General features: G+C 40.3%; 1 protein-coding gene across 8 annotated transcripts in view; it reads left to right on the top strand.

Annotated features, from left to right (window-relative positions):
* The window catches only part of OSBPL2 (oxysterol binding protein like 2), a 36,125-nt gene extending 13,851 nt beyond the window's left edge, over positions 1-22,274 (top strand). For 4 of the 8 annotated variants that reach the window (XM_071572822.1, XM_071572823.1, XM_071572820.1 and 1 more), the window contains 13 exons: positions 535-699; positions 7,180-7,327; positions 7,576-7,651; positions 8,827-8,961; positions 10,027-10,124; positions 10,767-10,949; positions 13,431-13,538; positions 14,220-14,309; positions 14,973-15,093; positions 16,906-17,034; positions 17,464-17,587; positions 18,255-18,345; positions 19,564-22,274. In XM_071572822.1, coding sequence (XP_071428923.1) covers positions 663-699; positions 7,180-7,327; positions 7,576-7,651; positions 8,827-8,961; positions 10,027-10,124; positions 10,767-10,949; positions 13,431-13,538; positions 14,220-14,309; positions 14,973-15,093; positions 16,906-17,034; positions 17,464-17,587; positions 18,255-18,345; positions 19,564-19,666 — 1,443 coding nt within the window. In that variant the 5' untranslated portion in view covers positions 535-662 and the 3' untranslated portion in view covers positions 19,667-22,274. Of the gene's footprint in view, positions 1-534; positions 700-4,610; positions 4,635-7,179; positions 7,328-7,575; positions 7,652-8,826; positions 8,962-10,026; positions 10,125-10,766; positions 10,950-13,430; positions 13,539-14,219; positions 14,310-14,972; positions 15,094-16,905; positions 17,035-17,463; positions 17,588-18,254; positions 18,346-19,563 lie in introns of those variants that run through there. The other 4 variants (XM_071572825.1, XM_071572826.1, XM_071572824.1 and 1 more) reach the window with 3 other exon arrangements.
* The last annotated feature ends 898 nt before the right edge of the window (positions 22,275-23,172 follow it).

Below are 23,172 nucleotides of genomic sequence, written 5' to 3'. Positions count from 1 at the left end.
ATTTCCAGTTGTCTTCAAGGGTTTGTAGCAGTAACCTGACAAAACTTCTCTGGGGGTCACTTGGTGCTGATTTCATGATGTGGAGTGAGGCCAAACATTTTTATGGAACACTCAGATTTTGAGATATAAAGATTCTCTTTCTTGTTCCTGACATTCCTGGTTAAGGATGCAGTAAGGCTTATCTTCTACTGGAAAGAATTTCTGTTTTTCCAGCTGTCTTCTGTCAGTTCTCTGCTCCTCTCAGCTATACTTGACTGAAATTTAACTTGCAGTAAATAAGTTATATTTTACAGCAATGTATATGAAGTATTTATAGGGAGAGAAATGTGGCATAGTAAATCAGCTGTTCTTGTGGCAGGCAGTGTTCATCTTCAAAATTACTTTGGTATCAAAGAAGGCTGTTTACTTATGAATGCAAAAATCCATCTTCTACCATGGGAGGAAACAGGAAAATTAGTATTTGTCAAGTATGCATGTTTGTGCAAATAGGAAATGTGAAAGCTGCTAATTCTGTTTCCCTGTCTTGTCAAACAGATCATCTAAAGCAGCTGGGAATTTGCAAAAGAAGACCCTGACAGCACACAGATACTTGATCTCTAAATCAAATTCAAGGATGCATTAGAGGGAGCTGGTTTGGCTGTGCAGAGATTTCACTCTGAAGGATGAACAGTGAGGAAGAGTTTTATGATGCCGTTACGGGTGAGTGATGGGCACAGTGCCAAGGGGGGAAAAAAAGCTGTAAATTGCATTGTGTGTGTGGTGAGGGGCCAGTGACATAGAGCTGTTAATAATAAATCAAAAGTAAACCTCTGCTGGTGAAATTTGTAGTTCTGTCTTTCGAAAAGCAGAAAGGGAGAGTTATAATTTGTGTTCAGGCTTGGAAATGAGGGGGTTTTATTAAATCTTAATGCTGGCTGTCATTTAATCACTGTAACAGTCCTTTAGTGGCCAGGGCTTGCTTCCATTTTCTTGAAAAGCAGGTAATTTAATAGCAGCTTGAAAAGTAATGCTTGTAGGGCCTTTTGAAAGGTGAAATATTTTCCATGGGTTTTTATTGTTATTTTAATTGTTATTTTATCCCTTTTTTTAATTTTAATGGAAAACTTATCCTGAGGAACTGAGGTAGAAAATGTTTTTCTAGTCAGAAACAAATAACTGTAGAACTGTGCCTTCAGAATAGGGAGCCAAAAGCCTTTGCAGTCCCATATTTTTTCTGGAAAAGTAAACATGAATCACTTCACACTGGAGCAGTGTATCAAATGGTACTTTGCTTTGAACTAGTCAGGATCAATAGTTATTTATAAGAGCCTTTGATAGTTTTAGTGGTGAAATAAAATGCTTGAAGTGTTTTAGTAAAGGAAAGGGAAATCTGCTCAAAGATCTCAAACAATTTTAAAGTCTTCCACTGAAATGTGTCCTGAGAAGTTTCAGAGGTGAAATGAGAAATGCTGAGTGTGGAGTGGTTAATGTGGAGTCACAGGAATGAGAAGAGAGGGATGGGAAGTGTGAAAGCTGAAGGAAGGGAAGGACGTGGTAGATTCAAGTGCATAAAGTGGACTTGGACACGGTTGACTGGAAATGCATATGAGGAGTAAACAAAGGGGGCTGGAGAAGCAACGTGACTGACAACAGACTGTACAGGACTTGTCACAACTGTGTCACAGAGGAGGAAATTTGGTTTGCATTCAGGCCAGCTGGGAGTGTTTGAGGTAGTAGCCCAAATTCATGTGTAAATTCAAACTGTTGTACCATTAAAATCTTGAAAACACAACGGTTTGTTGCTGTATGTCTTTAAGTAATTTTTCAATTCCAGGAGCTCAGGACCAAAGTCATGAATGAACTAGATATTTTTCCACTGAAATAGGTGTACAGAAATGTGCCTCTGAGCATGAGGTCTGTGTTGTGCAGCTTTGATGGTGGTGCATTGCTCTGTCTCTCACAGCAGCAGAGCACAGCCCTCAGTGTTTGACTCATCTGGTTTCGTCCTCTTTCCTCTTCTTTTTCACCTCAACCTCAAAGGGTTATTTCCCCCTACAAGTGCTCCAGGTGGTAATGACTTCTGAGCTGTTGTGCAGGAGTTGTTCTTGTTCCTGCAGTCTTGCCTGACTGCTCAGAAGTGAGATGTGCATCAGTTCTGTGAGCACTCCTTGTCCTCTCCTAATCTTACTCTTTCACAGGGAGGAATGTACTGGCAAAAGATAAATTTATATATAAATCTGTTATATGTGTTGCCCTGGAATGTGCCTTGCAGGTACTTGGTTTGAGAGAAGTGCTAAGTTTGAAATCTGAATAGTTCCCTTCAGATTCATTGTCCTTCAGGACTGTCTGTCTTTAAAGACAGGTGCTCAATCCCTTTCTTTAGCTGGGTGCTTTAGGAGATGCTGACAGTTTGATGAATTACTTGCACAAACCCAGTGAAGTCATACCTTGTTCTTTGTAGCTGTGTCTTGTCCAAGTCATACATAAATGTGGTGCAAAGAACAACTGTAAATAGGTCTTTCTGCATTCTTGTTCCCCATCTGCTGCAGCAACTCTTTTCTCCTGTTTACATCATGTATCTTTCAGATAGTGCTTTGTTGAGTTTTTCAGGTTTTATGGGTCTTGGTCATACCTATCTGCCTGTTATTTTTTAATGGTTATTTTTTTATGGTAGGTGTAGAGCAAATACTGCCAGGAGATCAAGTTCACAATCAAGGTCCTTTCTGAGCCAAAGTTACCCTCCAGGTTCCAGAGTGAAAACTTCAGGATCTGGGGTTCCAAATTTTTTATTTAAAAAAATTAAAAGCCTTTGGCAGACTCCTCAGGCTGTGCTTTCCAAGGATACTCTCCTTCTAGGGCAGATCAGTAGATGGGCAGAAGCACCTTTAGACTCAGCTGGAAGTCTGGGATGAAGATGTGACTGCCAGGAAAACAAGCACATTCTTCATCTGTGTCTCAGCTCCGTGTTGAGATGAAATCAGTGTGCACACCACGCTCTGCTCTTGCTCCTGGCCAGTCCTGGCCCTTGGTTTCCCCAGAGGGACCTGCAAAGTGTTCCCACAAGTTCACTGATTTTAGTAATTGGGTGCTGTGATTTGTGTCCTGTCAGCAGCAAACCAGGCTTAGAGCACTTGGACTCTGTGGGTTCTTGCTCTTTGGAGTCTGCAGGGTCTCAGCAGCAGCCCAGGCAGTATCTGCTGCCTCCTTTAAGATACTCTGGGCTCACTCCGTGAGGAAGCCACAACTTTGCCATAGTTATCAATCGATGACATCCTCCTCTAGAACATGAATCTGTCCTAAGGAGAGCCCTGATTTTTTTGTTGTGGTGGATTTCAGCTCCTTGGCAGAGAAGTTTCCTGCTTCTGACACTGTCCCATCACATCCACAGACATGCTCGTGGGATGGAGTTGCAGGCTGTGGTTGGGATCATCCTCCTGGCAGATGGTTTGCCCCTGAGTGGGTGGTGATGACACTCCTGAAGGTGCAGAGTGTTCAGGACTGGGTAATTCAGGTGATGAATCCTGTTAGTGACCAGTAAAGAGTTTCCATGCAGAGCAGTGTCTTTTCATTCAGAGGTGTTTAGCATTGCTGACACTTGTCATCCTTCCCTTATGAATGAGTAGTCCCCTTGGGAATCCCTTGGGAATGTTACCTGTGCTCCCAGTTAATGCTTGACATTAATTTGACAGTTAATTCCTGATAGCAAAGCTGTCAAGAATCTGCTTTTTCTCAAATACCAGTGGTAGCCTTCTCTGAGACTGGATCAGGTGAAAGGTGATTCCTTTGATGAATTTCAGATTCTTTAAAATTTTATATGAGACCAGGACCAGGTAACTTTGATCTGTGTCACCTTGGGTGTGTTAATCTCACCACAGACTTTATAAAGACTTTGTGCTATCTGAGTCTGCTCTGTCAGAGCTGCATCCTTCATTAATTCTGTCAGATACCTCTTTGCCAAAGTGTTTTATGAAAAGGCTGCCACAGAACAGGAAAATTCTTGGCTAATTACCAGAGTAGTTTATTGTGGAGATCATGAATAATTTAAGTTTGCTTTTTTAGATATTGGCCTGCTGTTTCCTGGAAATCTGTTCTGTGCCCATGAGGTTGGTCCAGCCTGGTGTATTTGTGAGGATGGTGTTCACTGTAAACTGTTGCTTTCACTTGGGGAGGAGAAAATGAGGTATCTGCTGCCAAATGGATATAATTTCATAACACCTGGGTCAGCCTGAATCAATGGATTCTGCCATAATGTTTTAGCATTGCAGATGTTGAGAAAGGCCAACCTGCCTCTCCTCAGCTACAAGTTGTGAAGATGGAATTGTTTTGAGAAGTGTGGAATTTTAATTTCTGTCAAAGAAAAAAATACCTCTTGCTTCACTGGCTGTCTGCTCTTCCAGCATGTTTATCCCTCTTCCTTATACCCTTTTCAGAACTGAAGGCTCTCAGTGCTGTGCTGTTTTGATTCCCTTTCTGTCTGGGCTGACAAGACTTAATTAGTACTCAGGGAAGTTGCTGACTGTACCAAGGGGTGTTCTCGTGTCCATGACTCACAGCACCAGGTGCCTCTGCTCCCTGGGCTGATGTGGAGTAGTCTGAGTGGACTTGTTTCATTTGCAGGATGTGGAAGAGGAAGGCTAAGAAAACTAGAATTGCTGGCAAGTCACTTTTCTTTAAGTTCTTGAAATAGATTCGTGTTGGCACCCAGCTTAAGGATTTTACTTTGAAAATTTAGGACTTTTTAAAAGCTTTTGTTTCACCCTTTAATGCACATAAGTTGGGATGTCTGAATAATTTCTGACATTGCATTTCTGTGTGTGGCTCCCTATTCCCTTTTTTATCCTCACTCCCAATGGCTTTTCAGTGTGAAAACTGTCCTGTAAGTAAAACTTTGCTGCTCAGTTTCTCAACTTAACTGGCAGCTCTTTGTAACTTAGCAAAACTACAGCAAATCAATTCAGTAAACTGTTTTTATTTCAGATATACTTCCTCTGTGAAGAACATTCTCTGGATAGTCCTTCACAAAATTATAACACTTAGAACTTCACTGAGAAGCAGCTTTTGAAACTTTCTCAAAGGGCTTGTAGTAGACAAGCAATGTGCTGTTTAAGGTTGAAAGTGTAGTTGGAAGTCTGGTGATTATCTGGCTGAGTACCCAAGTGGGTTTGGGGTTTTTTTTTGAAGTAATTAAGTGGAGGTGCACTCTAATAAAAGTGTCTGATGTGTCTTACATTCCTGGAGCTGGGATTTAATTTTTGTAGTTTGTCTGCAAGACACTTGCTTGACTTGGCATTGATTTACTTACCAGTGACTTATTATTGTCCATAAATGTTATATATACCTCAATCTGAAGTCCTGTTGTGCTGTACAGGAAAAGGGCAAAACAATTCTGAATCATGGAGGAGGAACAGAAAAACCAGTGTCCATAAAACCAATGACCATTTGATAGGATTTGGAGGGTTTCAGGTAGAAAGTAAACACCAAAATTCAAGTAAGATTTTTTCATAACTATTGCCCTGTAAGCCAGTGGTTTATTAAATTTATTTATTAAAAGCTTTACTTTTCCATGTTGGTGTGGTTTGGTCATTGAAGTGATGCTGTTCCTTATGGTGTGGGAGCTTGATCAGTTTTGTAAGTGAGGGCACATGTCCCAGAAAACTCATCCTTTTTTTCCACCTTTATCAGTCAAACTAATACAAGTTATTTTGGTGTACACTGAAGTATTTGCCTATTCCTTCTCCTTGTACTGTAACAGGTTCCAAAAAAGCAAATACATTATTAGAAATACCATTTTAAAATTGTAAATACTTTGTTGTGAGTTGACTGAAGTTGTGTATGTGTATTTTTTGAAGACAGGTGTTTCAGGGCAGTCTTCATTGTAACGACCTGAATCTCTGTGACTGTCATACTTTCCAACTGAGTACTGAGACTCAGGTGTGGTTATTGCTCTATAATTACATGCTTGTGACATCAAAACGTAGAGGATGGGAAAGACATGACATCACTCATTACAGCTGCTGTTTACCAAATAAGATCCTATCAGTGGTGCTTCCTGGTGCAGTTTTGAATGTTATGAATGGTCTTGATCCCTGAAAAAAAAATGCTGCTTTCTGTCTCTGAATGTGTGCCTGGCATTAATTGCTCTAATAAAGTAAAGTTGAAGTACTACTTATTTAAAAGGTTAATTACAGAGGGTCACAACATTTCCCTCTGTTTAAAATTGGAATAATCTTTGTCAAAATTGATTTTTTCACATGCTTTGTAATATTTCAGAATCTTTCTGTACCTACAGCTGGACTCTGGGGTGGGCTGTGGCTGAGTGTGATGGTAACAAGTGGCTGCCCAGGGTGTGACAGTTGGAATGCAATGAAAGGAAAAATCTTGTTATGTATTCCTTAAAACCATGGCAAGAATTGTATGCCAGCAAATACCCATGTTTTCATGTTTCTTTATGATTCTGACTTTTAAATTGGAAGCTGGAAACTAAAACCTTTTGTGTTTCTTGAGGAAGGATCAACCCTTCTGATACTCAGGAGGGAGTTGGTGCTCTTAGAATTAATCTCAGAAAAATATTCCTTTATTGCATTGACTGAACAGCAGCATTTTCTGTTGTAATACTGTGACAGTTGTGAAGGATTGTATTAATTCAGGTAATGAGTCATCTTGGTGTCCCCAGGTTCCTGCTGGAACCTCTAGGGAATTGTTTCATGGTTTGCACACATGAGTGGTAAAAATAAGATATCCTGCACTTCTGTGGCTCCAGTTGTCTGGGTGTTTGCCCCTGGATTGTAAAATGGTCCTTTATTCTTCTTTTCTTCTTGCCTGTTAGGAGTGTAAGTGAAATATTGTAAGGTCTTTGAGAAAAACTACATAGCTGAACAAAATTATTGTAATCACTGCAGCTCTGAAGAAGAGCCAATACAGATAATCTGATTAGGAGCTACTCAAGAACTTTTAAGATTCTAAATTGGTTTTATATTCAGCAGTGTGAAAAATGAGTTGAGAATTCTTGAATCTAATGCAGTACTTGGCTCATAATGGCCTTGGAAATTAGGTCACTTAATAAAGGGTTTTCACTCTGATTTCTTTAAATAAACTAACCTGGTGTAAGTGCACTTAAGGTGTGAGACTTGCAAAATACAAGTGGCACTGGGTGGTATCATGAGGTTTCTAAGAAAACTGTTGCTTTATGTTTTTGTACAGGCTTTGATTCTGACAATTCTTCAGGAGACTTTTCAGAAGCAAATCATAAAGTCCCAGAGATGCTTGACCTGGATCCACACCAAAGCAATAGGACTGGAAAGCACAACGGAGAGACAGAGATTCAAGAAAATGGAATTAAGAGACACAGGTAAGCACAGTGTGTCACACAGTGACTGACACCTGAGCATGTGCTGGCTCATTATTTTTTGGGGCATTACTGTTCTCATTAGAGAGGCTGATTCTCTGAAATTGAAAAGCCATTTAATGTGTCTGCTTCCTGTTCCAAGTCTGGGTTAATGTTTTACTTCCCTTTATACATCACTTCAATCCCTACAAATGAAAATGGCTTGTTATTTAAGGGACTGATGATGAGAGTTGGTTTTTTTTCTGTTGCAGGACATCATTACCTGCCCCCATGTTTTCTAGGAGTGATTTTAGTGTGTGGAGCATATTAAAGAAATGCATTGGACTGGTAAGTTAACTTGGCTGAAACGTGCTGGTGTTGGGTTTCCCAGTGTCAGTGGGTTAATTTTGTTGCTTAGACATTAAGACAGAATAATACCTGGTGCATTTTGCCTTTTTTTTTTACAAAAGAACATAATTTTATACTGCAACTCTTAAGTCTCAACATTTATTTGTTCATTAACTACTATTTCTTTACATTCTTTCTCCATGGGGACATGTGGATTGGCATTTCTGAAGATGCCCTTTAGGAACTAGGCTAAAACCATTAAACTATAGTCAAATATGGTTTGAGTAACACAATTTTATCTTGCTTTTTTAATTCTTTACTTAGCAAAATGTCATTTAGGGCTTTATTTTATTAATTCATGTCATCTGGGTTGCACAGCTGTACTGTCAAAACTCCTTTTGTTGGGATAAGTGCTAGAATCTTTTGCTTGGACCAAATCAGTGTAAGCCAGTTGGGTTAACATTATTTTCCTTTTGCTGCCTGTGAGAAGATGAGGAGAATGTTGCATTCTCCTTTCCACTAATTTTTAAGAACTTACATGAATGCTTTAGTGCTCAGTCATGAGTGCAACTTCATAATTAAACAACCAAATTTGTTGGATATAGTGAAAGACCTGGGGAATTGGAAATCTCTGTGTGAACTTCACACCTGTCTTGCATCCACATGTGAAATGGGAATTGTTCTGACACAAATAACAGGTTGCTTAAAGAAAGGTACTAAAATTTGTTAGAGCAATTCAAATACTATTCTTTATGTAACTGTTCCTTTCAACAATTAATTTGTGGTTGCTGCAGTACAGGAGAGAGATTTTGTGCAAATAGGTAGGTGAGGATTCCAGGGGAAATATATTTGGCTCTTCCATATCAGTACAGAGCTGGTTGGCACATTATTGCTACTACCTATGGACATTTAACCTCTTCTGCTTTACAGAAGAGAAGGTAACACTTTTTGTGAATTTACTGGGTTGGCTGGATCAGTTTCTGGAGTTGTTTATTATATTGGGCTGCTGGTCCTGCAGTGCCTCCAGCCCCTTCCAGCTGCCACAGCCTTGCCAGATGTCTTTTGAAGAATCCTGTTAATAAACTCACCCACAAGTTATTTTCAAAATTCTTGTTGTTGTCAGTTGTTAATTTAGTGTTTTGTCTAAGAAATTAACCCGACCTTTGGTCATGCAGGAGCTGTCCAAGATCACCATGCCCATTGTCTTCAATGAGCCATTGAGTTTCCTTCAACGGATAACAGAATACATGGAACACATATACCTCATTAATAAGGCTTGTAGTCATGCAGATCCCCTGGAAAGAATGCAGGTAAGAACACCTATCACTTCTGGGGGATTCAGAAGAAGCTTTTTTCTCCCAGTCTTTGATATTACCACAGTTTCTCACAGGAGTGTGTTTCTTTCTCAGTCATTACCATGAGAGTGCTCATATTTGTCTGTCTAGACAAGTTTCTTGTTTCATAGTGGCTGTATCAAATATCTGTGACATTGTCACATTCAATGCCTTGCACAGGGTTTAAGCCAAAAATCCTGAGAAGGAAAATGCCACAACTGACCATGGCCAGGTACCTCAACTCATTTCAGGGACTGCTTTAACTGCGACTCTTTTTGTGGTTTTATTTGTTGTAAAGATGAAATCTTGGCTTTAGGTCATCCTAAATTGGTTTCTTGAGTGGCCTTATGATTTTTGAAGTTACTGGATGAAAAGTTGTTGTGACAGAGACAAGATTTACCACTCTTTTCTTCTCCAGAATTGGTTGTTATTGAGAGTAGAATGTAGGACCTTCCAGGTTTCACAGCCAGGAGGTGAATATGGTGAAACCAGAGCTGTGTGCATTGGGTTGTGCTGGTGTTGCTCACAGCTCTGTTTTGATTTAAGTGCAACTGGAATGTTGATCTTGTGTTCTATGTCTGTGTAGTCCTGCCTGTGCTTCCCAGCCTGCAGGAGCAACTCAGGGTCATTTGTACCTCCTGGTGGGATTCAAGGAGTCTCATCTGTGTTAGAAATAATTCTTGCCTGACACCAGGAAAGAAGTCACTGCTCCCAGTGAGCTGAGGGTGGGGGGCACTAAAAATGGGGGAAAAGTAGATTCAAAAAACCAGGCTGAGCTCACAGAGGTCTGTAGAGAAGCAAAGTGTAACCTGGCAGAACTTACTGCAGAAAATAACTCCTTTTGGAAATGAGCATCTTAAAAAATGCTTCTATTTTCCCACTTCTATATCACTTATCCCATGGCTTACAAATGTTTTTGCCTTAAGCAATATATAGCAATTTCTTTTTGGAATACTAATGAAAAGTGCAACAAATTAATATGTTAAACTTAGAGTTTTAATGTACTGTTCTCATACCAATGTGTTCTTAATTTGCTTTCAGTCTGTAGCTGCTTTTGCAGTCTCTGCTGTAGCTTCTCAGTGGGAGAGAACTGGCAAACCATTTAACCCACTATTAGGAGAAACCTATGAATTAACCAGGTAATAATTACTTTAAATTGGGAGCTGGGGCTGTTTATGTTCTTGAGTTAGCAGACTCTGATACTGGTTTGGTTGTAGTAAACTACTACTAAAACATATTTCTGAGTACAGCTAAAATTCTTTTCCTCAAACACTCTCAAAATCCTTGAGAAGTTATAAAAGCTAATAATTATATTTCTAGGTTTATGCAAAGTGTTCTTTGAATTACTCAGAGAAAAATTGGTCCATATTCTTCCACCAAAGCCATTTCCTGACTAGACACTTAATTAATTTAAATATTGTTTTGTTGATCGTGTCAAGTAGAGGAATTAGTCTGAAGGACTTCCAGCTTGCTTAAATAAATGGGTGATGTGTCTGCTCTGGAGAAGATAATTTTCAGTCAGACCTTTTCCTGCTGCCCAAACAGTTTCTGTATTTTCATGAGTTATTTCAGTGAAACTACTTCAGATGCCTTTCTGGGTAAAAAGCTGGTTTAGGGTGCAAAAAGAAACTGTTCAGAGTATAAAATCCTTTCATTTCATCAGCTGTAAATGTGTCATGGAACTAGAAAAGTCTCACCTTCAGCTGAGTCTAAAAATCCTGCAGAGTTTTCTTGTAATATTAAAAAAAGTGTGTTTAATTGTCTTTTTTTGTTTTTGCTAGGGAGGATTTAGGATTTAGGTTTATATCTGAGCAAGTCAGCCACCACCCACCTATTAGTGCATTTTATTCTGAAGGCCTCAATAAAGACTTCATATTTCATGGATCAATCTATCCCAAACTAAAATTCTGGGGAAAGAGTATAGAAGCAGAGCCTCGGGGAACAATTACTTTGGAGCTTCTGAAGTGAGTATGAGAAGTAAATTAAAAAGATTGGTGATAATCATTCTGTTTTTTAAGAGGTGATTATCTCAAAGCCTCTTGCTGAAGAGTTTTTAAGAATTGATTTACAATTTAATTTTCACTGGTTGTTTTTTGAAGTTATGTCATGCTTGCACAGCTGCAGCATTTTGACCCAGTTTTTCCACTATGAAAATTAACATTTCTTAGAAATTGGATGCTATTGAAAGCTGGTTCTCAATGTAAAATTTAAATGTAGAGATAAAAGTCTATTACTGGGCTGTTCAATTTTAAATATTGTTGTTGGGTTTGGTTGGTTGTGTGAATGTTTGTGTGGAAAGAACTACAGGAACTGTTCTGTGTGATGAGGGAATGTGAGAAACTTGTCAGGATTGCCTTGACACTTCCTGAGAAGGATCACCTTCCTGTTAAAATCAAAAATTCTCTAAATTACTCCCAGGCTTGTCTATCACCACCTTCCCATAAGTTGGTCTGTGCCCTTCTGGCACAAAATCTCTGGAGCTTTCCCAAGTGGATGCATTGGAACAGTTGCAGGAAAAGTATTCTGCAGTTGAACACCTCAAGGTGTTTTTATAAAAGCTTTCATGAGGCTTAACTCTGAGGTTGTTTTGAAATGTCTTAAGAAATTTGGTTTCAATAAAGAGGCAACTTGTCTGCCATAGCAAGTCTTGGCTTTTCCTGCACTTCCTTTTGGAAGCAGTTTAGTTTTTGAGCTGTTGGCATCTAATCTTCCAAAGTTTATAAAAGTATGAATTGGTCTTGGATATAAATGATGACGACAGGAAATTTCTTCTGAATGTAGAAAGAACTGTGAATGTTAGTGCAGAATGCAGATGTGACCAAAATACCATTTCCTTCAGAGCTTTTCTTTAGAAGACTATTAAAATTCTTGCTCAGCCTAATCAGATGACAGGGCTCGGATCTAACTGGAATATAAATAGTGAAAGCATTTATTTTAAATAATTGCTTCAGGTTAGCAGCAGAAGTTGAAATCAAATTTGGAGCCTCTCAGTGTTGTGATTCAGACCATTCTGTTGGTTTGTGTACTCTGGGAGCTGCTCGAGGCCTGAGTGAACAAAGAGCTGTTTGGGAAGCAAAACTGCTTCAGTATCAAGTCGTGCATTTATGTTAACCATGAATATGAATTAGAAGGCACTTGGAAAACGTGCATTAGAAGGCACTTCTGCAGCACAAAAAGTGTTTCAATTTATCACCACTTGCCATAAGTGCCTTGTGTTGGGTTTTGGTTTGTGCTGTACAGCTTTTGGTGTCAAGTAGTTCAGGAATAAAACTGTGCTTAAAGGCTGGTAGGATGAATTTGAGGGGTTCTGGTATTTTTTTTTCTCCAGTTGAAGAGTAGTCATTGTTCCAAGGATTGCTTGAAGAAAAGGAGCTGTGAATATAGAAAGGATTCAATGATTTGTTTTTCCTCTGTACTGGAAAGTGACAGGTTGGAAACATTAAATAGAAGTTGTTCTCTCCATACTTTCCCTAATAGAAGTACAAGACTTTTTGTTGCAGAGGGCACTGCTTGTTTCTGTATTATTTTGAATTAAAGTAGAGTTTGCAAACTTTCCTAAGATGGATTGATTGCCAAGAAAGTAACTTCTTCATTTTTTTACCAGTTAAAATAGCTGGCTTTGACTCTGCTGGTGATAATGGAAATCCTGTTGTTTAACTTTTTGAGCACTTATAGAATAACATCTTTTAAGGACTTAAAATCTGTTAACTTACCTTTAAAGCTTTTCACAAAACATTAAAACAAAAATGAAACCACATGGAAAATTCTTCACTTCTGAGACTTCTCTTTCTTCTTAGTAAATCTTTGAGAAAAGGATGGAATTGAGTTGTAAATTGAATTTTTAGATGTCATGTTTGTGAAGCTTGAAATAATGCTGTTTGTCCCACTGGTGTTAAAGAGCAACTGAAAAAAAACCCAAAGAAAAAACCACTCAGACCCCTCAAATTGCCTTCAGTGGCACTGGAACAGGCCTCAAATACTGAGGAGGAAACTTGTGGCATACTTGTGGAATCCACTCCTGCAAGTTACTGTTGCTGCAGGAATTAAGTAGGAGACAGTATTAGGTGTTAGTTTGTCAGTTTGGTTCTCCTGCAGATACTCTGTTTTATCACATACAACTTTAAAAGTGCAGATGAACAAGATGAATTCCTGGGCTGCTCTTTATGTTGGGCTGAAGTTTGTAATCCAAAGCACAGCAACCCTAAGACTTATGTGAGAAGAGAGAAAAATAAAGGCAATGTCACTTTATTAACTTGCACTAATGTTTGGATACAACACATTGTTGGCTTGTAAAGAACAGTCTGTTTCTCTTCTGTTTTGCAGTTAAGTGCTGGCTGTTCATAGGAGTGCTAAATATTTTGCCTTGCCATGAGCAGAATTGTAAACAGGCTTACATTCCATCTCAAACTCAAGAAAGTAATTTCTCTCTCTTATTTTCTTTACAGGCACAATGAAGCTTACACATGGACAAATCCAACCTGTTGTGTACATAATGTAATTATTGGTAAACTGTGGTTAGAACAGTATGGAACTGTAGAAATTGTAAATCACAGGTAATGCTAATGAAGAACCCGAGGGTTGGCTCATAGTGCTGTGTGATCACTTGTGTTACACAGCAGATAGTTCTGACCTTGTCAGACACACAGGGAGCTTTGTTTTGTAGCTCCAAAGTCCTGAGGTTTTTTTTGCTTGTTATTTTTTTTAATCCCTTCTGACAAATGCAAACTATCCCTTGGGCTGGGCTTACTTGTCATAGTATCATTAATGGAAAGACATAAGGCCAGATGGCTGATGGTGTGCAAGGTTTTACATTTGTGAGTTACCCATTCAAAGTCAGCCCTGTTGACAGAGAACAGAAATTAAATTTAACTCCAGAACCATTAAATGGAATAATTGTCAGAGGCTTGGAGTAAAACTCTGTCATGTTGGTTGTGATTTGGGTTTTTTTGTTGTTGTTTTGATAATGGAGAATGTCTTAAATTAAGGGTACAGCACAGGTTGATGTCTTCATGTACATAATGGTTTATGGTTTTGTTTGTTGTCTGGAATTTTGACATTTTTGTGCCTTTTTTAATGCCCTGGTCAGATAATAAACCATAGTTAAGGAAAAATAATTTCATAAATAACTATCCCCCATCTAACTGTATGAAAAAAGCTAAAGAAGGTAAAAAAGGTAAACTTACTGATGTATTTAGGGGCTTGCTTCTTTAAGCTTGTACTTATTTCCTCTACAGTACTGGAGATAAATGTGTCCTTAATTTTAAACCATGTGGACTGTTTGGGAAGGAGCTTCACAGAGTAGAGGGACACATCCAGGACAAACAGTAAGTGGGAAAAGCCTCTGATCTCTTCATTTCTGAGCACTGGGGCATTTCTTTTGCTGGCACAGTGACCACAAGTGATGTGACTGTAAAGTTGTTACCAATGTAGACTGTAACCCATTTTTGTTCTGTGTTAGCACTAAACCCCTTGATTCCAAGATGATCACTTTAAACATTATTAGAAAAGCTCTCTATAGTTGAGTCTGTGGAAATAAAGGTATCCAGGAAAAATACAGAGTAGCTGCAACTGATTCCACTGTTGTACAGTCGTAATTCCAATCTTCAGTTTAAAATAATGAGAATATGGTTATTAAAAGTTTTTAATTAACCCAAACCTGTTTCATGGCTCGGAGTCTGTGTTGTAGCTGTTGGCTTTGATGTACCACACTCATTTAACAGTGGCAAAAGCATGTGACTCTCACAAGGATGTGTTCTGCAGGACTGAGTGCCTGGAAGGCTGCAATGAGCTGAAACCTTTTCTTTGCACTGTCAGATATGTGATTTATAAGAATCACCCATTCTGTGATTCTGTGAAATCTGCAAATAGACACATAAAATGCAGGATATGATGAAGCTGGGTATTTAATGCAGACCAGAATGTGCATGGCCTGGCTTAGAAGGCTTGATAAAAAGCAAGAGCTGAGTGTCCTTTGCTTTTCTCTGCAGCAGAAAGAAGCTGTGTGTGATCTATGGCAAGTGGACAGAGTGCCTGTGGTGCACTGACCCCACCACATATGAGACTTACAAAAAGAATGAGAAGAGAGGAGGAGAGCAGAAGAAGAAGCTGGTAAGGTGAAAGAATCTTTAGGCAGAAGAGATACTGAAATACCAGAAATGAGAACAGAACATCTTATTTAGGGAAATAGCCAGGTGTGAGTGGAGGGCTAAAATCGTTACTTGGTAGGGGTTGGATGGGGCAGTGAGAAGGCACTGGGTGCTTTGCAGAGTGTAGTGTGAGCTGCTGCATGGAGGAGAGCTCATGGAATTGTGAGAAACCCTCAATTATAACCCCAATCTGATGTTCTGTCAGTGAATGAGGAAAGTAGCTCTACTGCCAATGCTGGGGGTAAAAATATTAGAATTTGGCAGTAAAAAAAGTAAGTTTTTTAAAAGTCAGATATGCTTTTTGGTGATGCAGCCTTTCAGAATTTATGACACAGACAACCTTGACTACAAAGGGGTCTGGAAACAGGCTGGTTTTCCCTCACATACAAGCAGTGTCAGGTAATTGGTACCAAAGCCTTAGTGTGTGGCAAATATTGAATGGTACAGCAAAGGACTGTTGGGTCTTCTGGTATCAACAGAGTGTTGCAGCCCCCTGTTGCTCAGTGAAAATGAGAAATTAAACAGAAGCTAATCACTCTTAATGTTAAGAGGTTCAAACTTTAAAAGTGTTTACATCAGAAGAAACCAGAGCAACAACAGGCCTCACTTTTGGCTCTGGATTCTGTCAAAGAACAGGCTTATATTTTTACTTATTTTTAAATAATAAGGTTCTGTTCATCTTAAGAAAATCAACTCTTTCTTTCTTTCCTTCCTTCCTGTTGTGTCTATATTTAGATGGGAACTGTCTAACAGTAAACCAGATGTTGACATGGAAAGTAGCCTAGAAGTGTCTTTTTAAATAATGAATACTCAAACCAAATGATTGAAATTAGACTCTTAACCATATGGAGCTGTTTTCTAGTATACAAAACAGGCCCTGTTTAACTTAGTAGGGTATTTTTGAATAAAATAAATGAGCCATGTCAGAGAGGGCAGAAAGGAAATACAAGGGGGTGAGAGTGAGGGAAACTCTGATACTGTCACTCCAGGATGTTATTGCCTCAAACTTCCTTTCTGGCTGTTGTGGTTTTTAATGGGTTCTCATGGTGAAACCCTCTAAAATTCCAAGATGTAGCTGTCTGTGTCCTGCAACAGGCAGATTCTCTCAGATTCTGAGAGCAATGTTCTCCTGAGCATTGGGTTTTTATATGTGCATTATGGCAGTACAGCTGGGAACAGGAACTTTGAAGGGAAGACACTGGATTTATAAACTGAAGGACACAGTTGTCACAGTGAGAAAACTGGCAGTGATAATTGTGATTAGAGTCTGGCTCACAGGAAATGGGACTGAAACAAGGGCCTGTCTTACTTTAACCAGATGATGGAGCAATATCCAAAAGCAAGTGTGCCCTATTTGTGACTCTTAGGCCATTATGGGAACTTGCTCTGGTTTAAATTGCAGTCCTGGCTCATTTCAAGCTGAAATAATAGTCATGTTAGGTGAAATTAAGCTATGGCATAGGATAGAAGGGAAGCTGGGAAAAACACTTCTGAAAGATGTTAATTTACCATTACTGCTTTTACTGATTTTTTGAACAGACATTTCAAGTTGTACTTAAGAGATGGAAGACTATTCAGGGATATAGGAGCAAGACATTAAATGAGAGGGACAGTGTGCAGAGTGAGGAAAAGCAAGCATGAGGAGGGAGGCAGAAATACAGGAGAGTGTTTAGTGTCTCAAATCAGAACAGATTCTTCAACAATCACTGTGGAATTTTAGATGAAACTGTCCAATGTTCCTTTATTCCCCTGACAAATGTTACCTCTGTTTCAGAGTGAAGATGATATTAAATCTGAAAATGATGAGGCTGATGATATGCCAGAGGTTCAAGACACAGTGCAGTTCATACCAGGCAGTAAATTGCTTTGGAGAATAAACTGTAGGCCACCAAACTCATCACAGGTAACTGTTTCAGTCAGCCTGTGCATTGCTCCTGCCAGTGACCAACCCAAGGGAACATGGGAAGTGGTAACTGGGCAGTGGGATATTAACTTCTGTAGTTTTAATGTGACTTTTTGGTCTTTTAGGTGTGGGTGTTTTTTAAAAAAGTCATGATGTTAAGTTTCAGATATGGTAAAAAATCTCCCTTAATCCTCTGAAGCAAGGACTGCTTAAAAAATGAAAGCTGTGATTTCCTTCCCCATCTGCTCTTCCTTGTCCCTCCCCTCTAACCAAAACCCATCTAGTTTTGTATATTCCTAACTTTGCCTTCAGGACAGTGGGAGAAGGTTTGTCTCAGCAGTTCCCTTGGAAGTTGCATCCATTCAGTGTAGAGAACCCAGTGCCACTTTGCCAGAATAACTTGTGTGTTATTTTCCTTTTGCTTTTAAGATGTACAATTTCACCAGTTTTGCTGTGAGTCTCAATGAGCTGGAAAAGGGCATGGAAGCAATACTGGCTCCCACGGACTGTCGGCTACGTCCGGATATCAGAAACATGGAGAATGGAAACATGGGTATGTGTTTGCTGCAGGAAATATTCCCACATAGTAAGTTTTGAGAGGAATGACCAAAGGGAGGTTGATACAGGAAACTCTGCCTCCAGTTTCTCATTGCCAGAGCAGCCTTAACTCCTTTTCATCCTGTGTAATGGACGTGCATTTGAATAACGTACAATGTCTGTTCTCTCCCAGAAGAGTCTGGGAGAGGAGGTGCATCCAGGGTGGATCCCAGGGCTGCTATCCTGTGTTACAGTGTGTTTGCATGTTTGTTAGCATGGGGGGAGCTGGCAGACATGCTCAGCATGCTCCCTTGCTCTGGAGTTTGTCTGGAAAGACACGTGGTGAGCAGACGTGCTCTGTTGCTCTGGTGTTTGTCAGAGAAAACACATGGCCAAATAGTGAAAAAAAAATCACTCTCTCTGTTATGCCTAATTTGAATTCTTTCCTCCTGTCTCAGTGCAGTATGTCTGATAGATAAAACAGCAAAATTTTAGGTTCAACTCTGCTTTTGTAGCAGCAGCTTTTCAGAAGTGACACTTTTAGGATTTTCTTGCCTGTGTACAGCAAATGCTTTGTCCTGCTTAAATGAACTCTACTTCATTGCTCTGCAGTCTTTTCTGTGTTTTCTTCATTTTTATTTCTGTTTTGCTAAGTAACCAATTTCTCTTGAAATATTGGCTAGACGTGGCAAGCAAAGAGAAGGAGAGGCTTGAGGAGAAACAAAGAGCTGCTCGCAAGGAGCGTGCGAAGGACGAGGTGGAGTGGCACACACGGTAAGGGGGAAGGAGGGTGGGCAGCTGTTGAAGCTTGGAATAGTTATGTATGTCCTGCTCGAATTGTGTCTATTCAGGACAGCATGTGTTTGATTTCCTCCATGACAGCACAGTTTGTGGTGTCACTTAAAACATTGCTGGGTCAACAATTAAATATGGAGCTGGAAGCCAAAATTGCCAGAACTCTGTCCTGGACAAATTATCTGAAAATAAATGTGAAACCTGTCATAATTAAGTACTATGGTAATGCTGATTTCTTTGTTTTTTTTTTTTTAACCTACAGAGGTCATGTTTTTGTTAGAATAAATAAAATGTTAGATCTCATCTCTCCTTTAACCAATTCCTGTTCTGCTTTTGGCAGTCGGATGAGACGTTGTGGCCCTCTACAGCCTTGCCTTTTCACACTTTTCAGATTTCTTTGCTTGGATGCTTCAAAAATTGCTTTTTTAATTGCACATTCAAGTGACTCCTCAGTCAGAGAGTGCATGAGGGAGTGATGTGTGTGATTTGGCTGCTGCTCCCACGAGTTGCTTTTCGCAGCTGCCAGTGCTGTGCAGTCAAGTGTGTGCTCACAGCCAGTCCCTGCAGGTGCTGCCTTCAAAGGCAAGGACTTTGGGATGCTCCCATGCTTTCATGAAATCCAGAAGAGAAAACGTTTTCTTCCTGAGGCCTGGAGGAGCAGCTATGAACTAATTCCAGTTAATGCCTTTGAAAATCTCTTCCAGAGAACATAAAATTGTTTTCAGTCAATGTGGCTAAAAACTGAGCAGCTGTTGATGTTCTGTGCAGAGCACAGCTCTGTGGAACAAAACTGCTTCCTCTCTGGACAAACTTACAGAAAGGATTGTGTAACTAATTTGGCATTATTTTAAAGTAATATATATTTATATAATCTAGAGTATCAATGTTATTTTTATTAAAAATAGGACAGTAATTTTAAACCCCATTTCATACTCCTTCTTTATGAAAAAAAAAAAGATGCTTTACAAAGTGGTCATAATTGTGTAGGAATTTTATTACCTTGATTTTCATGTTCAGAATATTTCCTGAATAATTTCCTGAATAATTTCCTGAGGTTTTTTTCTGGTAAGAAATACCACTGAGTTTTAATAACATTCTATGAAAGCAGCAAAGTTGGTTTTTTTCCCTCTTAATTAACTGTTCACTGTTTGCTTTTTTCTTTTGTTATTTCTCTCCTTTTTCTTTCTTCTTTTACAGGTGGTTTCATCAAGGCACTAACCCATACACTGGGACTTCAGACTGGCTGTACTCAGGTGGCTATTTTGATAGAAATTTCTCAGACTGTCCAGACATTTACTGAAATTACAGAACCAATTGCTCATCTCATCCGGACATTTAGTTACTAGATTTCATTCCAAGCCAGTTCCTCTGGTTTTGTTGACAGCAAAAACCAGCTTTTTAAAGTAAATTTTAACAAAAATTCTATCAGTCAACAGTCAATGAGTTAATCATCACTAACGCTGGATTGCCAAATATTCAGGTACTGTTGTGCTTGTTCCATAAAGCTGCACCTGAAGTCACCGTGTTTTCACTGATTTGCAGAGCGACCTTTTGGTTCTCCATTTCCTCCCCTGTTTCTGTGTCAGACACGCTGTAGAGCACGTAACATCCGTCAATCCTACGTAACTTAAATAAAATAGAGATAAGATCCTCGTTACTTAGTACAATAGTGAAGAATCTGAAGTTTTTGGAACTCGGAGCAGGGATGAAAAGCCAGTGTGGTACCAGCAGGATCAACCCCAGTCCTGTCCCTCTCCCCGTACAGATGTAGCACTCCTGGGGACGGAGCTTCTGCTCCCCCTCAAACAATTCCATAACTGAGAGACTTGGGGAAACAGGACCCAGCCTGAGCTTCTCACGCTGTAGTTGTCTGTTACAGTCTTCACAACTCTGGGACACTGTGAGCATTAAGCTGTGTGCCTGTGATAAATCCCATAAATACCTTAGGAGAAGGGAAGGGCACAGACAAAATGTGCTTTTCCTGCAGTCAAAATGCTGTTCTTAACAATAGGAGAAGCTTCGGAAGCAATAGCAGAATGTCGAGGTGGTTACAATGTACAATATATTGCTTGCTACCACTCGGAGGCTTAACTTCTGCACTACCCTTGGCAGCTTTGGCACTGTGTATGCTCCTAGACTAAACTTTCCTTTGGAAGCACTTCCGTATGTATATCCACACAGGTTCATATTTTGGGGAAGTTTTGGTTTGCATGTTTTTCATTAATAGGTCATGTCTGTTTTGTATGTTGTGGAAAAAGCAGAATCAATTTAAAGCTTTGGTAGAATTTATACCTATTACAAGTTTCCTGTGAGCACGTGATGTCAAAAAGTGGGATTTTTTTTATTCCATATCAAACCATCGAAGCCATATAATAGTGAAAATAATCAATTACTGAACTGATGCATTAATTTTCTTTCAAGCAGTACAAGGCAGGGAGGGAGGCTTGAAAAATTAGGTCCAGTAACTAAAACTAATCCTAATGTTGCTGCTTCTTTTATGAAAGTTTTTAATTGAGTAACCAGGCAAAAATGGAGAGCGGCTGCACTGCTGGGAAGTTTAGAGTAATTTAGAAATTGGTGGTGGTGTTAAGTGCCAGCAACATGAGGAGTTCAAGAAAGAACTGGTCTGATTTATGTCCAAAACATCCGTGGTTTCATCCAGAGAGTGGATTTTTGAAGTGAGTCTCTGCCAGACACAGGATTAAAAGGCAAAATTAACATATTCAGAGAAACATTTTCTATCAAATCATGCATCTAATGATTAGATTAAATTTGGGGGATGGGGTAAAAAGCAGTTGTTGTCTTCATTGGAAAAATAAGAGAAGCTGTAAATCTTCAAGCCAGTAAGGAAAGGGCCTGATCTGAGATGTACTTGAGGAGCCATGATTCTGTTGGCTAAATTTGTACATTGTTGATGCAAGTCCTCAGGACTCATGAGCTGAGTTGGTGACAGTGCAGGCAACAGGTCATGCTTGTTCCTGCTGAGTGCACAGACACTTCTGAAAGGACATTGCTGATCCACATGGAACAGCATAAAAATAGTTTTGATAAAAAATTGAACTTTAATGACCGTGCCAGGCACTCTAATCCCTTTCCAAACTTGCTGCAAGCAGCTTAGGGAGCCCTTTGTTAGGTGAGGGTTGAAAGGATTCATGTATTAGGCCACTTTAACATCTCATGGGAGTTTAAAACTCGCTTAAACCACATAGTGTGTTTAATGCTGGATTAGTGTTTTTAAAACAATACATATAAATAGAAATTGCCTGAATGGAAAAAAATGTACAGTCATTGCTAATGAGGTGTTGTGTTCTGAGAGGAGGTGTACAGGTTTTAGCATCCCTCTTGTCTAAGCCATGATCCAAATTCAAAGACCTAAAGCCTTGTCATTATGTGAAAGCATGAAACAATTGTACCAACATGTTTAATCCAAACTTCAGTAGAGAATCTTCATGGGATATAATATAAAAAGAAGAAACTGGGAACATGTCCAAAGTAAGAACACTTCATTAGTTACGTCTTCACCCCCTTCTCCCCTTCCTTTAGTGTAAAGCCTTTAGTAAAATTTCAGGTTAGTTCCAAAGCCATTCTTCTAATTTATTGTTCTTCATTGACAACCCTTCCAGAGCCCTTTCCCTGTGCTGCTGACACGGCTGTGCTTGGCCAGCCCTGGCATTCCTGATGCTCTCAAAGTCCAAAAGTTTTATTTTGATGCAGATCTCGCCTCAGTAGTTTACGTGTCGAAACATTAATAACTTTGCACCTTTTGAAAGAATGTCACTTTTATAACTTGATGAAACACTGTATATAAGATAACTGTGTTATTAGTATATGTTAATACAGCTACATAGAGAAACCAGCTAGAAACAAATTATAATAAATACTTAATAAATACCCTTTGGGCCTCTGGATGGTGGCAGAGATTTGTGTGATGCAGGTGGGGCAGGACTGGCTTTGCTCAGCCTGCTCGGGGGGGCTGTACTTGGTCTCACCGTGATGTTTATTGGATGAAGATGGTTTAAATTGGAGCCTGAGAACCCTCCAGCCATGGGAGAGGGGTGTGACCCCTGGGAGAGGTGTGTGACCCGTGGGAGAGGTGTGTGACCCCCTGGGAGAGGGGTGTGACCCCTGGGAGAGGTGTGTGACCCGTGGGAGAGGTGTCTGACTCGTGGGAGAGGTGTGTGACCCGTGAGAGAGGTGTGTGACCCCGTGGGAGAGGTGTGTGACCCGTGAGAGAGGTGTGTGACTCTGTGGGAGAGGTGTGTGACCCCGTGGGAGAGGTGTGTGACCCGTGAGAGAGGTGTGTGACCCGTGGGAGAGGCGTGTGACCCTTGGGAGAGATGTGTGACCCCCTGGGAGAGATGTGTGACCCCCTGGGAGAGGTGCGTGACCCCGTGGGAGAGGTGCGTGACCCCTTGGGAGAGGTGTGTGACCCGTGGGAGAGGTGTGTGCCCCGTGGGAGAGGTGTGTGCCCCGTGGGAGAGGTGTGTGACCCCGTGGGAGAGGCGTGTGACCCCGTGGGAGAGGCGTGTGACCCGTGAGAGAGGTGTGTGACCCCGTGGGAGAGGTGTGTGACCCGTGAGAGAGGTGTGTGACCCCGTGGGAGAGGTGTGTGACCCGTGAGAGAGGTGTGTGACCCTGTGGGAGAGGCGTGTGACCCTTGGGAGAGATGTGTGACCCCTGGGAGAGGTGTGTGACCCCCTGGGAGAGATGTGTGACCCCCTGGGAGAGATGTGTGACCCCCTGGGAGAGATGTGTGACCCCCTGGGAGAGGTGTGTGAACCGTGGGAGAGGTGTGTGACCCCTGGG

This window comes from Pithys albifrons, chromosome 18 (assembly GCF_047495875.1).
Source record: "Pithys albifrons albifrons isolate INPA30051 chromosome 18, PitAlb_v1, whole genome shotgun sequence".
NCBI lineage: Eukaryota > Metazoa > Chordata > Aves > Passeriformes > Thamnophilidae > Pithys > Pithys albifrons.
This window is presented reverse-complemented; position numbering and strand designations above follow the sequence as displayed.